This window comes from Microtus oregoni, unplaced genomic scaffold (assembly GCF_018167655.1).
Source record: "Microtus oregoni isolate MIOR12 unplaced genomic scaffold, Mior012 000016F_ref0000370, whole genome shotgun sequence".
Lineage (NCBI taxonomy): Eukaryota > Metazoa > Chordata > Mammalia > Rodentia > Cricetidae > Microtus > Microtus oregoni.
The window spans coordinates 13,855,671-13,871,473 of NW_024543075.1; the positions used below are offsets into that span (position 1 = coordinate 13,855,671).

The window sequence follows — 15,803 nt, forward strand, 5'->3', positions numbered from 1 at the left end:
CCTTTGCTGGAGAGGCTGTGGAGGAACGGGTACCCTCATCCATTGCTGGTGGGAATGCCATCTTGTGCAACCACTGTGGAAGTCAGTGTTTCGGTTTCTCAGGAAATTCGGGATCAACTTACCCCTGGACCCAGCAATACCACTCCTGGGAATATACCCAAGAGATGCTCTATCATATGACAAAAGCATTTGTTCAACTATGTTCATAGCAGTATTATTTGTAATAGCCAGAACCTGGAAACAACCTAGATGCCCTTCAATGGAAGAATGGATGAAGAAAGTATGGAATATATACACGCTAGAGTACTACGCTGCGGTAAAAAACAATGACTTCTCGAATTTTGCAGGCAAATGGATGGAAATAGAAAACACTATCCTGAGTGAGGTGTCCCAGACCCAAAAAGATGAACATGGGATGTACTCGCTCATAATTGGTTTCTAGCCATAAATTAGGGCCACGGAGTCTACAATAGGTGAACCTAAAGAAGCTAAGTAAGAAGGTGAACCCAAGGAAAAACATATAGTTATCCTCTTGGCTAAGAACCTTCATCTGGTGATGGATGGAGACAGAGACAGAGACCCACACTGGAGCACTGGACTGAGCTCCCAAGGTCCCAATGAGGAGCAGAAGGAGGGAGAACAGGAGCAAAGAAGTCGGGACCACGAGGCGTGCACCCACCCACTGAGACAGTGGAGCTGATCTACTGGGAGCTCACCAAGGCCAGCTGGACTGTGACTGAAAAAGCATGGGATAAAGCCAGACTCTCTGAACATGGCGAACAATGAGGGCTGATGAGACGCCAAGGACAATGGCACGGGGTTTTGATCCTACTTAATGTGCTGGCTTTGTGGAAGCCTAGCCAGTTTGGATGTTCACCTTCCTAGATATGGACGGAGGGGGGAGGACCTAGGACTTGCCACAGGGCAGGGAACCTGGACTGCTCTGTGGACTGGAGAGGGAGGGGGAGAGGAGTGGGGGGAGGGGTAGAAGGGTGGGAGGAGGGGGAGAAGGGTGGGAGGAGGGGGAGGGAGATGGGAGGCTGGGAGGAGGTGGAAACTTGTTTTTTGTTTATGTTTTTTTTCTTCTTTTCTTAATAAAAAAATTATTAAAAAAAAAAAAAAAAAAAAAAAAAAAAAGAATAAAAAACAGCCGGGCGGTGGTGGCGCACAACTTTAATCCCAGCATTCGGGAGGCAGAGGCAGGCGGATCTCTGTGAGTTCGAGGCCAGCCTGGTCTACAAGAGCTAGTTCCAGGACAGGCTCCAAAAAGCTATAGAGAAACCCTGTCTCGAAAAATCAAAAAAAAAAAAAAGAATAAAAAACAAAAAATTCCTAGTTGCATTCTGTAACAGTTTTTGTAGTTTGAAAAATAATGAACTCAGAGGTGAAAGGTCAAACAACTCAAGGATAAAGTCAAGGGCAGCTGATATTTAACTGTCCCCATTAAAGGCACCACTGACCTGGAACGTTCAACAGAGGTTTGTCAGCATCTGTATGTAAGAAAAACAAATAGGTTGGCATTTGTAGGAACTCCAGGCTTCCATAACAGAAGAGGAAGCTTACGGAGACTCTCATACAAATTTATTAATCTATTGTTCATCTCTTTAAAGAACATGGTGCCAGAATAACCAAATTTATCAATAGGTCTGCAATACATGTCCCTGTGGGGTGTTAGTTTGTTAAAGCAACTCGAGAAGACGGCAGACGTGAAAGGCTGAGGTCTGAAGAATGTCTGTTTCTAGGACCCTGAGTATTCACTGGTGGAACATAGACGTTAGTATAATATACTGTTCCCACATGGGCAGCTCTGTGAACTGCACGCCCATTCTGATGACAGCGACTAATTTTTTCAAGTCACCTCTGAGATTGCCGCTGTTTGCTTAAAGGCAGCAGGTCATCAGACAGGACCCTCAGTAGACATTCCAGAGGGAACCTATTTACTCATAGTTATGTGTTGGTACATGTGTAAATCAGGACATTTAAAAAATGCCACAAGCAATTAAAATTAGTCAAACACACACATGCATGCATACACACATACACAAACACATGCACATGAGCATACACACATACACATGTGCACACAGACACACACACAGAATTTCCGACTAAAAAGAATGATGATACTAAACCAGAGCTTTGTCAAAAACATCCTTGCTGCTAGAGAGCAGTCAGTCCCCTAGTTCCCTAAGTGAAGAGAACGGGACTCTGAAAACTTAGACATTGCACAGATGCAGTCTGGAAGTTCACTGCGGCTCTGAGAGCCAGCCCCATGCTGCCCTGGCCTCCTGGCAGCTAGCTGCCTGCTTTAATAAACACTATTATTTCAACTCCCAAGCCCTTCCTGTATTCAGACACGGTCTCTGGATGTTTCAGCAAAGCATACACTGCTCATGATTACAACCTGAGAATAAAATTAGAGAGCATACCTGAGCAGATGACACCAGCATCCTCATGGTGGCCACAGTTGTGGTCTCTCCAGTCCGAATGGGCACACTGGCCCAGGAAGTGCTCCACCCCAGCACACTGGAAGTTGTCTAGGAAGATATCTCCTGAACCAGGGCCAAAGTAGGCCTTGCCAAGGGCAGACACACCCTTTCCGCACCCCAGCTGTCTGCAGACGACCTCAGCTTCATTCAGGTCCCACAGGTCATCACACACAGTGCCCCAGACTCCCTGGTAGAGGATCTCCACACGCCCTGAGCACCGATTGGAGCCACCCACCAGCCGCAGCTCTGGCCAGTCCCCTGCAGACAGAGACCTGGTAACTGCTGTCATCTGGGAGCATGACACCTTTCATGAGATGGTTGAGCTACCCTCTCCTATACACTATTAGATAAAGAAAACCTACTAGAGTCAACCCTAGCTGGGGTGTGATAAACACAAAGACTGTCAATAGCATCTGACTCAGACAACATCCACTAATTGCTGTCTGCTATGTGAGAAGCATGCACCAAACTGTTTGGGTTAAATACAGAAAAATATGGGACTTATGCAAAACTTGGTGATTTTTGTGAGATGCTTTCAAGAGTCACTTTTATGGTAGCTCAAGGTTATGCAGCAGGGTGTTGCACGCCAACCTTATCTGTGAAGGAACTGAATATAAAAAATTCAAATATTCAAGCCCACCCCAACCCCTGCACCCTACTTCAGAAGTGCTCTTTTTCTCTGTTGTTCTAGTTCATGGCCTGTGGGATGGCTCTGAGCTTCTGCCTATGTTAGAAAAGTCAATCAATGGTTTATATGGGAGGTAAGCTGAACTGTACCTGGGTCAGGCTTGGGAAGAAGTGAGAGACTCCCACTGGAAGTATTGGTAGGCTGTGCAGGATTTGAGAGTTCTGAAGGGCACAAAAGCGAAACCAAACAACAATAACAACAACAAAACAACCTGCTGTTTCAGAATGTGAGAATCAGAATAGTCTAGGGGTTTGGAGTGGGCTTACATCCTAGGGTCACGTCAATTGGTCCATTTGCAAACACATGAACTGTGTGTAGCTCAACGTAGTACCCATGTATGAAGCAGGTACAGACATGGGTGCTGAGACAAAAGGACATTTGGTATTCAGATGGGCACATTCTGGAACTTACTTGGTCTTTCCGTTACCGTCTTGGAAGCTGCCGTGGGGATGGCTGTGAAGACAAGATGAGATCTTGAAGGGAGGATTTAGGAAGCCAAAGGCAGATCCTCAGATCAGTCTTCATTAAATACCCAGATCCACACTGATTCTTTCACATTGTCGCTTATGTAATAAGGAATGTCCTAAGTCAGATCCTCTATTCACAGCCATCTTATGTTGTGCAGAAATAAGAAAGCCAGCTGACATGACATACCCCTCTGCCTCCTCACCAAAAACATGACTACATAATTTGTGCTAAAATGCAGACATCCATAGACCATGTCTTTCTGGGAGGAACCCCCACCTTTACTTTCTTCTTGTGATGGCTAGTCTTAATTTCAACTTCATTTTCCTTATGAAGATATTTCTACCTTCTCAGTTAGCTTTATTTCTAAATATTTCATTTTTAGAAGCTATTATGAATGGGGGTGTTTCCATGATGTCTCTGTCATTATGTTTGTTATTGGTATGTAGAAAGTATATATCTGGTTTCCATAAGTTGATTTTGTATGTGTCACTTCACTAAAATTCTTGATCACTTCTAGAAGTTTTTTCTTTTGGCATGTTTGGGATTTCATGTTTGATGTCATCTGCAAATAGGAATAACTGACCTCTTTTTTCCAATTTGTATCACTATAATTCCCTTTTCTTGTCTTATTGCTTGAGCTAGTGCTTCAAGAAATGGGGGATAGTGGACACCCCTTTCTCATTCTGAATTTAATGGAATTGCTTTAAGATTTTCCCCATCTAGGATGATTTGGCTGTGAGTTTGTCATCTATAGTCTTTCTTATGATGAGGTAGGCTCCTTTCAGTCTTACTGCCTCTGGGACTTTTATCACAAGGGCATGCTAAATTGTGTCAAATGTCTTTCCTGAATCTATTGAGAGAGGGTCATGTAAATGTTGTTTCTAAATCCATTTATATGATTACATTTACAACTTACTTACATGTCCTGAACCATCCTGTACCTCTAGAGCAAAACCAACTTTATCATGGTGGATGACCCTTCAGACATGTGCCCTATTTGGTTTGCTAGTATTTAATTAAGCATTTTTACATCTACATTCACTGGGGATACTGGCCTGTAGTTTTCTTTTTAGCTATGCTCTTTCCTGGTTTTGTTATTAGAGTAACACTAATATTGTGGAATATTATTTTAAAGTGTGTTACATTTGTTTATGATGTGGAACATTTGTTTAATTATGCATGGATGTGTTGCATTCTTTTATGTTACATTTATTTAACTCTGGGAAGTTGTGTTACTTTGCCTGTCCAAAAATGGATGGGCGGGGATGTCAGGCAGAGAGAATAAAAAAAAAAGAGGAGAAATTAGGGGAGAAATGAAGTATGAAGTAACGAAAGGTATACAGAAATTGAGAAAGGTAAAAGCACAGAGGCAGAAAAGGTAGATGGGATAATTTAAGAAAAGTGGGCTAGAAACAAGCCAGGCTAAGGCTGGGAATTTGTAAGTAATAAGTCTCTGTGTATGTATTTATTAGGGAGCTAAGTGGCATCCCCCCAAAGAGCCAAAAGAAAAAAACAGCTACCACACTGACTTCATAGAAGGACTTCTGGGGGTGATCCTTCTGTTCCTAGTTTACTGAATAATATAGATCTCCTTACACAGTTTTGTAGAATCTCTCTGGGAATCTGGGAACTTTTTTGAGACCTTTTTTTTTTTATTACTGTTCCAATTTCCTTATTTCTTATGGGCCTTTGCAGGTTAGTGATCTCTTCTTGATTTAACTTTAGTGATTTGGAAGAATATAGAAATCTGTTCTTTCCTTTTATAAATTTATCTTAATGGAGTTTTCATCTAAGTTTTTTATCTTAGTAGATTTTTACAAAGTATTCTCTTATTCTGAGTTTCATTGATGTAAGCCATAATGGTTCCGTGTTCATTTCTGATTCTATTCATTTGGATAAACTCCTTTCTTTGGGTTAGCTGAGTCAAGGGTCTGCTGTTAGTTGAGTCTGGTTCTTAAAGAACCAGTTCTTAGATTTGCTGCTTCTTTGTTTTGTTTTCTTTGTTTCTAATTTTATCAATTTCTGCTCCTGATTTTTATCATTTCCAGGAGACTAGCTTCTGGGAGTATCTGTGAGGTCATTCGCACAGAGTTTTACCTCAACTGGGAAGATATCCTCTAGATGTAGGCCTTTTATAGGGCGAGGTCCAAGAATGAATGAAAAGGGGACCGTGTGCCGATCTCCTGTAGCCACATCTCTCTGCTTCCTGATTGTGGATGCAGTGTGAGCCCCATTGCTACAGCTAGAGCCACTCTCTCTGTCATGCCTTCTCAGCCATGATGGACTGTATGTACCTCGAACTGTGAGACAAAATGGACCTTCCTTCCTTAAGTGGCTTTTGTCAGGGATCGTAGCACACCAACAAGAAAAGTAACTGATGTGGTTTTGCTGTGTTAACTTCTAGATGTGGAGTATTTAATTAAGTATAGCTTATTATCTTTGTTTAAAGACAAGGAATTAGAAAATCAAATAGACAACTACCAGCCTAAAGTGACCTGATGGTTGATTACATGTAACATAGTGTGACCAGGCTTTAGATTTATGCAGAAAGCCTGCAGACAGAATCTCTCTGTCGTAGTGCACTTGTTCTAGGAATTAGAAAATAGGAACATGAGAGCAAAGGCTGACAGTAAAACCATCAGAAACACTGGACATGGTGGTGTGCTCAGGAGGCAGAGGCAGGCAGATCTCTGTGAGCTTGAGGCCAGCCTGGTCTACTAAGTGAGTTCCAGAGCAGCCAGGGATACATAGTAAGACTCTGTCTTAGAAAAAAAAAAGTACCAGGAGTAGTGGCAGAGGAAGAAACATGAACTAAAGATGATGATGAAGTAATGGCAAGAGAGTTGACTCACTGATCAGATATGGCGTCTTCGATGTCATCTCTGTAAAAGAAAGAAAGCTACGGTCAACAGTTGTTTGATGCCAGTTATGGAGTTTTATTTGACCCGTTCTTTGGTATCATCTCCTATGTCATACAGTATGTGTCGCCAATATGCTCAGTGAATTAGCCTGACACTTACTAAAGACCCTGGAGGTGTTCTTAGCATCATCTTAGACAAAACAGTTAGGAGACCTGCCTGGTATTTCTAGGTGGAGAGTAGTGCAGAACCCAGGTAATCAATTACTGAACTTCTGAGGCCTCAGTTTCTCCCTGTGTAAAAAGGGATGATCCATGCGTTTGTGTAAGCATAACACATGCAAGGAGCTTAAAATGCTTGAGAATGAATAATTAGTAATGGTCAGCTCACAATTGTTTTGAGTGATCTTGCTAACTTGTGTACACTGTGCTTTAACAGAGACCCTCAGCTTAGCTTCTGCCTTCCCAGCATGCACTGCATACCATTTCCAGCACTGATCTCAGTTCTCAAGTCCTCTTGCTGTTTCTCTCTGAAGGGGCTATACAATGTCACAAGCAAATTCAAAATTGATCTTCCCTGATGTTTTCCTTGGCATCTGCAGCCTATAGCGTTCCTGTCTTTTCCAATGCCCCTTTTGGATATTTATCTGTGTGCCCATGTAGCACATTCTAGTACACACACTATTTTATTGGCCTTGAATTAACATATTCTAGTTACCTTCTGATTGTATCTAGCATATTAATCTTGAATTCCTTATAGGTTGTGTACGAGTCTGATAGATGACCTAGAGGGAACATATTCCCTTCCTCTGTACAATCTAAAACACCCATCCGGGATGACAGTCAAAGTAATATCAGAAACGACTTCTTAGGGATTCTGCTTGTGTTGTGTGAAGCTTCACAACAGATTCGCCATCAGTCAAATGGCTTGTTCAAGGTCACAGAGCCAATGATGGCACATCAGCAGAAAACTCAGAGCTGTGACTCCATGCCATCTGCTTACCTTTGGCTTCAAAATAATAATAAGCCATGAAATTTTTCCCAATGTTGTTCATGCCTCGGAAGTACACAAGGGTCATCGAGCTGGAGTGGGAGGCGAAGGCCATATGGAACCCGCTGCAGGGTTTCCCCAGGGAATCCGCGGAAGATGGAGGGCCATCCAGGATTTCAAAATACTCGTTGGTGCAGTCAAGGCTGGGGAAGCAAATATCATGAATGCCTCTTAATCTCCTCATCAGAAAGCGGGGAGATGCTGTGTGAGCCCTGCTTTATTATCGGGGTGAGAATGCTGGGGACAAGCTCAAACCCTGTCTGTCATGTAGACACAGTACAGTCTTTTTATCCTGTATTTTTCCTTTAGTAAATACTATCTGAAAGAAATGGGATTTTCGTCTGATGGAAAAAAGAATATTGACTCTAGTGGACCCCCTGTTGAGGATTGGGAGGTGCTGTGACCACAGGGGACTTTAGTCTTATTCACTAGCTCATTAAGGCCATTTCACTATGGGATGCTAGGGAGGAAGGGTCTAAAATGAGGGATTTTAGGGTTTGGTTGTTCATGGGGCTGGTAACTGAATATAACTCCAGGTTCAAATCCAGTTCAGTCCAGTCCCTAAAAGATAAGTTTTGACATCTAGCCTGTCTAGAGGGACGTGGGCTACAGATCTGCCCCCATGGGTTGTGGGAGCTGTCTGGCTTTGTCAGCTGCTGCCTTTCTCTGTGAACTTCTGTGTGGTTGTCGTCAGTGCCAGAAGCAGACCGTGTCCACATCATCAGCCCACAGCCATCTATCCCAAACCATCTTTAACGTAAGCACAATTCAAGAAGCCTAAATGAATTGATGTTTCCTTGCGGTTCATTTAAATATCATGCTAACCCGCGAATGACTTCATTTTCATGTATTTACAATATTAAAATCTGAAATTTCCTCAGATGCTCTAGCCTTCCCCAGATAGCCAGAACACATTAAATGTCCGTGCATGTGTGTGAGTCCCTCTCTCTTCATCTCTCCTAGCCAAAGCCTGGATAGTGACTTTCTTTTCAATTAAAAATGCATGGAAGTATGAATATGATCAAAATGTATTGTTACATTTATGAATTCTCAAAAAGTATATGAAATATTACACGAAAAAGTAAATCTGCATGTCTTGGAAAAATTCATAAACACAGAGAAAGCAATCATATTTATACATATAATGAAAGTGTGAAAACAATATAATTCATAACCATTTCAACATCAGCAAAATGAAAGCAATATGTACAAGCATGCATACAAAAAGGTAGTATAAAATCTCACATGCTACCTAGGGCAACCTGAAGCCGGGTCACATGTGTTGCTGGTGGGAAGATGAACTGACAGTCTTTCTGGGAAAGTCTCTCTGTACTAAGAAATTAACTGTGTACTTCCCATGCAATGTAGTGATCACATTCTTCGGCATTAGTCCCGGACAAATGAACTTATATTGATGTAAAAATCTTCCTGAATGTTCTAAGAAGTTTTATTTGCAATCTTTGAAGACTGATAACAAGCTAGGTGTTCCTCAGAGGAGAAAGGATTGACCAACACTGGCTCAATCATATTAACAAAACCCTTTCCACAGTGAAGAGCATCAGCCCCTAAGTACCACGGCAACATGAATGGATATTAGGGGCACTGCACTGAGTGAAAAAAGCCAAACCTCTACCAAACTGTAAGCAATATGACTCCTCCACAGCACAGAACATCCTTGAAAGGACAACATGTAGAGCTGAAAACAGATCACAGTTAAGGGACAGAGATGGGGTAATCTGGGAAAATAAAAGGTGAATGGGTAGTTCCTTCGTGTAATGTGCCTGGAATGGAGCCGTGGTTTTGTGCAGCCATTCACAGGATTGAAGTGTGTGGAGCATTCCAGCCCCATCCTTACACAAGTAACTGCATGGTAAAATCTGGGAAACTAAGTATGAGGTTTGGTCCAGTTAACATTAACACCAATATTAATTTGCTCATTTTGATAATGTTCTTCCACTGGGAGATGCCTCAGAGGAGTACACAGGAATTACTTTTGCAGTCTCCTCTGTGTTCATAATTGTTTCAAAATAAAAAGCTCAAAATGCATAAAGGACTCTTTTGAATATGAGAATCAAGGTAGGGATGAACGGTTAGAAGAGTACTATACTTACACCGCAGGTATCACTTACTCAAGAGATGGGAACGCCAGCCTTATACGCTCAGAGGGATTCGCCCTGATTTCCCATACACAGGTTATGTTGTCATGCATTTCATTCATTGGGGGATTCTTGATTTTTCCAGGTGCTTTGGTAATAACACCACCACAGCGAGACCTTTCTAAAAGAAGAGAGAAACATGACAGCAAAACTGTACAAGACCACACCAGTCAACCTGCCGACACAGGTGTCAGAAAGGTTCACAGGGCCCCACCCCTAGCTGAAGGGCAGCAGGCAGTCAAGGGCTCCTGAGGGAGCATCATTATTTACTGATGAGGCCCCTGATAGGTTGCTCTTCTCAACTGATCAGCACAGATGGACAACACTAACTGGACCAGATAGGTAGATATATAGATAGATGGGTGATAGGAAGATGACAGATAGATAGATAGATAGATAGATAGATAGATAGATAGATAGTAACTAGATAGACAATAGACAGATAGGGATGTGGTATAGATTTGAGAGGTGGGTTTGGGGATCAAGGGAGGAGTTAGAAGGGTGAGGGTGGGGTGGATACAAGGCAACTTTTCTATACTCATTGTATGAAATTCTAAGAAAGGGACCTTTTGTAATCATTGTTCAGTTTACTAATTTTATAATTTACGCCTTTTCCAAAAAGAGGTTTTGCTGCTCAGCACTTGATGGGCATGTCTTAGGATTATTAAAGTTACAAACTGCTCTGAAGTATCTTCCATACTTAAGCTATTGGCATATATGTGTCTGAGTTCGAAACAGTTCTCATCTCTATGGAAACTTCTAGTTCCCTGCTAAGAAGACACACATTAATCAGATCTTTCCCTCTCGTTATTCCTTAGCCATAGGTTCTATTACTTTTGTCAGCCATGTCTGCCCATGCATATCTCATGACCTTACCAAGCCAATGAGCAAAGCACTGCTTTAGTTTTTCCAGTTCAGACTGAGCCTGTGTGGGACATCCACACATGTGGTGATGAAAGCAACTGGCCAGCCACCAACTGTCATTTCTTGAAATGATGCAATTAGATATATACTTTTAGTAGAAAAACATGGCCTGAGTCATCTACCCATCTGTTAGTGATAGTGTTTTACATCCACTGTCTGCCCATCTGTGTTTTTCACCTGGTTGTCTGTATGTCTGTTCCAACACTTAGTTCAATGGCAGTGTAAACAACTGGCTATCCTGTCAGATTTTCTGGCTGTGTGGTGACTGGCTCTACCTGCCAGGCACTTCAGGCATCGCTATCATTTTAGCTTTGTATCAACAAATGGTGCTGAGTCTATGCTATGCCTTCTGGAGGTTCTAGAACCCAGGACAACAGTCAAAACTGGAAAAGAGCGTATGATAAAGAAAGTGTGGTGAAGGGGAGTGCGAGGTAAAAGGAGGTAAAAGCAGAGAAGGCAAGGAGTCTCTTCACAGCGGGCCCCTTCTGAAATAATGGCTGTGGGTCCAGACTGGCAGCATCATTACACGAATGGCTATATGTCTAACCTTCACTCGTGGTGCTCTAGCTGGAGAACACAAGAATTGCCACCTTCCTTTGCTTGGAACTCCTTTAAGTGGCTGGAAATAAAATCGTATCCCTAAGTACAATAGCCTTTTCTTTGTATTCTTCACGTAGAACAATTTCAATGGGGTGACCTAAACTAGGTAGGAGCATTCTGGCACAGTTTCCTTGAAGAATCTTTAAGGCTGGAGCATAAGAAAGAGCACATTGAGTTCTTACCTGAAACCATGGTTTCATCCATGACAACGAATGAGGATTCTGCCAGACACACACAAAAAAAAAAGAACATGTGGACCAACAGCCGACACAGCACACCTGTCTGTGCATGAGAAGACTGAGGAACTCATGGCAAACACAGTGCCTCAGGCCCTCCAAGATTGCTAAACCAGTTCCTAGAGGAATGACCTGAGCATTGTAAAGTCACATGGTACAATACTCAAAGCAGTTCTAGCTGACAAGATCTCTCTTAGACTTTGGTGTATTATTCTTTTGCCACACATAAAAATATAATCATTGTAAAATTAAGGGTTTAAAATAAAAACCAAAGACATGGAATTCTAGCTCCTAAAGCCTCAGTAACCCAAGGTTCTGGGGATTGTAAGCCTAGGATGTAGGAATAAGAACACACAGCACTTCGAGGACCAGAGTGATGACTCTCGTCAAGCCCAGGACCCTGAGCTTAATCTCCAGAGTCTGTGTACAAAAAGCTGGGCTTAGTGACACACACTTGCAATCCTAGCGCCAAGGAAGTAGACACAGTTGGGTTCCTGAAGCTCACTGACCAGCCATCCTAGTCTAACCACTGAGCTCTTGGACAATAAGAGTCCTTGTCTCAAACAAATATGTAGATGATAGACAGTGCCTTGAGATTGTCCTCTTCCTCTCCCTCCTTCCCTCCCTCCCTCTTTCCTCTCTCTCTCTCATACATATATACACACACACATACACCCAAACACATATGTGCATGTGCACCTACATACACAATAGCACAATCATACACACACACACATACACACAAACACATATGTGCATGTGCACCCACATACACAATAGCACAATCATACACACACACACACAAACACATATGTGCATGTGCACCCACATACACAATAGCACAATCATACACACACGCATACACACATTCAGCTTTCCTTTGACTCAGTGTTGCTAAGAGATACTTAGTCTGGTCTTAAAGATGCAGGGGCTCCTCCAGGCTCCCAACATCTCCCCTCTATCAACCCCCAACTCACATCATCCATTGCAGATTATCCTTCTGCATCAAATTTTTCCCACTTGGCAAGGTTGACAGCTAGTTGAGGATGTAACCGAAACTTTTCCAGACCTTGGGACACCCAGCCTTATTCCTAATTCACTCTCTGGCTGAGACTTATCTAAGAGCATGACAGTAGGAAACCTCAAGGTCTGATGAGAAAGGGAGAGACTGGGCATGGGACAAAGGATCACCAATAGTGATGGAAGCTTTCTGGGGCCAGGCTGTACCAGGAACAAGGCAGAGACATGGAATAGACATGGGAGCTGCCTCACTGGGACAGAATTTGTCTCCCTAGCCATTCCCCACTTAAAGGAAGTGCCTTGGCCAGATCTCACATTTCAACTATGTCCTACCCATCCATTGGTCTCTATCTCTATGCACCTCATAACTGACTGAGCAAAGTGTTCTAAAGAAGCCTGCATAATCAATTATCCTGTGTGTAGGATGCAAAGCAGAGGCAGTGAAGGGTAGTGGGGCTGGGCCAGATGACCTTGAAGGCACTGTCTACTCTCCTCTTGGACAATCAGGTGGTTACAGGTCTTGTCTCTCTGCTGCTCCACTGCCTCAGAGAATAAGACAAACCCAGTTTCCAGCAGAACCTCTTCCCCAAGCCTTCAGCGAACCACACACATAAACATCATCTTCCCTACCTGGTTGTGTCCTTGCTACATAGTCAGCATCTACAAAAGTGAGACATGAAAACAGCCGTGGTGAGAGAGTGGCCTGCTGGCACGTGTTCAGTGGTTATTTTTACACATAATGCAATACTTAGCTCATCTTCGTTGTGAACATAACTGGATTTGGAACCTCCTTGGAGACACCTATGGACATGCCTACAAGGGTGTTTCCAGAAAGGTTTAGCTGAGGAGGGAAGACTACAATCTTCTGGGTGAGGGGTCCCAGGCTGAATAAAAAGGATACATGTATAAAGAACTCCTCTGTCTGGTCTGTGACATCAGATGCAATGGGACAAGTTCATTCACACTTCCACCACAATTGCAGATTTTGTCCCCAAATTGTGAGTCAAAATGTAACCTTTCTTCCTTCTGGTTTTTTGTTTTGTTTTGTTTTTTTTTTTTTTTTTTTTGTATTTTGTTACAGCACGGAGACCCGTAACTAAGATAGATGTGAAGGGTGTCCTCTTGGAAAGGCTGAGACTAGGCTCTAAGGGGCATGTGGCTTTACCTGAACAGATGACACCAGCATCTTCAGTGTGGTCACAATTGTGGGAGAACCAGCCAATGTGGGAGCATTCCTCCAGGTGATCCTCATGTCCCTTGCAATGCACGTTGTCAAGAAGAATCTTCCCGGAACCTTCCCCAAAGTAAGCTTCGCTCAGGGCAGAGATAGCCCAGCCACACCCTAGTTGCCTGCAGATGATGTTTGCTTCTGGCAGATCCCAGAGGTCATCACACACAGTCCCCCAGACTCCCTGGTAGAAGAGTTCTACACGGCCCGCACATCTCCCATGGTTGCCTGCCAGCCGCACAGGGAGCCAGTCTCCTAGGGAAGAAAAAGGAGGCAGGTAGTAATAGTGCCTTCTCAGCCCACTGATGACTATTGTCTACAACCTAGTCTCTTTTCTTGTTTTCCTTGCCTGCCCAAAGCAGTCTATGCAATTACCCTACTGTGTCTATAGAACCTGTGGTCTTTTCCTTATCTACATCCTGTTTCCAGACAGCTTCACTGTGAAGAGTCATTTGCAGAAACAGCTGTTGTTCTCTTTCCTTATTCTCTTTACAATGTGACCCTGAGATGCTCCTAGCTAGAAGATAGGTTTCTATCCTCCCCTGTTGGCATTGTGCTTGGGGTCTTTGGTTCATCTTGACTTTGAGGGCATGCAGACGTAGCTTACGCCCTGGGCACCCCTGGAGCATCATGTGACTAAGCTCAGGTGAGCATGCTGGATGGTGAAGGACATGGAGCTGGCCGTTGTATTCACTTCATTGGCAGTTATATTGCTTCCAGACACGGAAGGGAGCCAATGCTAGGATCGACATCTTCAGCCAAGTTTCCAGTGAGCCACTTGCATGAGGAAACCAAAGCCACAGGCAGCAAGTCTGACCTAACACAGCAGTACCGCCCAGCTAACTTCCAAACTCATAAGCAATAGTTTACAAGGGGGAGTTCTTTCATACCTCTGTGTTTGGGGGGTGGTTTACATGGTAATAGGTAACATGAACATTTCTTTATCCAGATCCCTTTCTAGAATCTGCTGTGCTTGGAACCTAAGGAAGCACTGGATGTAGGTCACATATCCTGGAATGGAGTCTGCCTGGTCAGGATGACAAGAGTTGTTCACATGGGCTCTAGAAGAACCAGTGCTCAGCTGACCTGGATCAGACTCTATTTGGATATTTGGAATAAGAAAGAGAGCGGTGTGGTATAGGGGCAGAAACTTCCCATGTGGGTAGCCATACATCATACAGAAAGGTAAGTTAAGAGAGAAGTTTCTTAGGGTAGTGACTGATAGCCTGGGATGAGGTTATACACCTGTAATCTCAGTGCTTGGGAGGCTGAAGCAGGTGGGGTCTTCCCATGGAGTTTCAGGCCAGTCTGAGCTATAGACTTAGACCTTGTCTTTAAAAAAAAAAAAGTAAAAATAGAAGTGGTATACCTGGATCATATGGTAATTTTGTTTCTTTTTTTTATTTCTATCTTTTTTTCCTTAAATTTCCAGAGTGATTTCTAAAGTTTCTTTAGTAGTTTACACTTCCACCAACAGTGTGCCAGGGCCCCCATTTGACCACACCCATGCCAGCATTTGTTGTCCTCTGTGTCCCCGATGATGGCCATTCTGACTGGGGTGAGGTGGAATCTTGAAGTAGTTTTAATTGGCATTTCTCTGGTAGCTAAGGGTGTTGCCTACTTTTTGAAGCATTTACTGGCTGCAAGCATTCCTTCTTTGGAGACCTTTATGTATCTTGCTACAGTCACTTGCATGTCCATGTGCACTGCCACTGAGTTCCCAATAGCTGGTAATGGAGTCAACCTAGATACGCATTGACCGATAGATGCATACTATGTACTCCATGTACATAACTGGGCATGACTCTGCTCTCAGGAAATCATGAAAATGGCAAGTAAATTGATGGAATGGGGAGATTACACCAGGCCCCCGAAAGACAAATGTTGTAAGTTCTCATTCACATGAAAAATCTAGCTTCAAATCACGTGTTTTATGAGTTTATCCTTGAGTTCTCATGAAATCAGGAAATTAGAAGGCCAGTTTATGGACTGATGCATTTAGTGAGAGGGGAAATCAATTATAGGTGCAATGAAGGGGGGGGGGTGCTGAAGTCCTAAAGGTGAAAGAAAGCTCTCTCTGAGAAGC

At 43.1% G+C, this 15,803-nt stretch overlaps 1 protein-coding gene across 1 annotated transcript in view; it reads right to left on the reverse strand.

The window, feature by feature from the left end:
• The window catches only part of LOC121457655 (deleted in malignant brain tumors 1 protein-like), a 120,301-nt gene that overhangs the window by 71,077 nt on the left and 33,421 nt on the right, over positions 1-15,803 (reverse strand). The window contains 10 exon segments of the mRNA XM_041666567.1: positions 1,461-1,490; positions 2,430-2,747; positions 3,267-3,338; positions 3,589-3,630; positions 6,498-6,527; positions 7,506-7,696; positions 9,683-9,830; positions 11,416-11,454; positions 13,120-13,149; positions 13,655-13,972. Coding sequence (XP_041522501.1) covers positions 1,461-1,490; positions 2,430-2,747; positions 3,267-3,338; positions 3,589-3,630; positions 6,498-6,527; positions 7,506-7,696; positions 9,683-9,830; positions 11,416-11,454; positions 13,120-13,149; positions 13,655-13,972 — 1,218 coding nt within the window.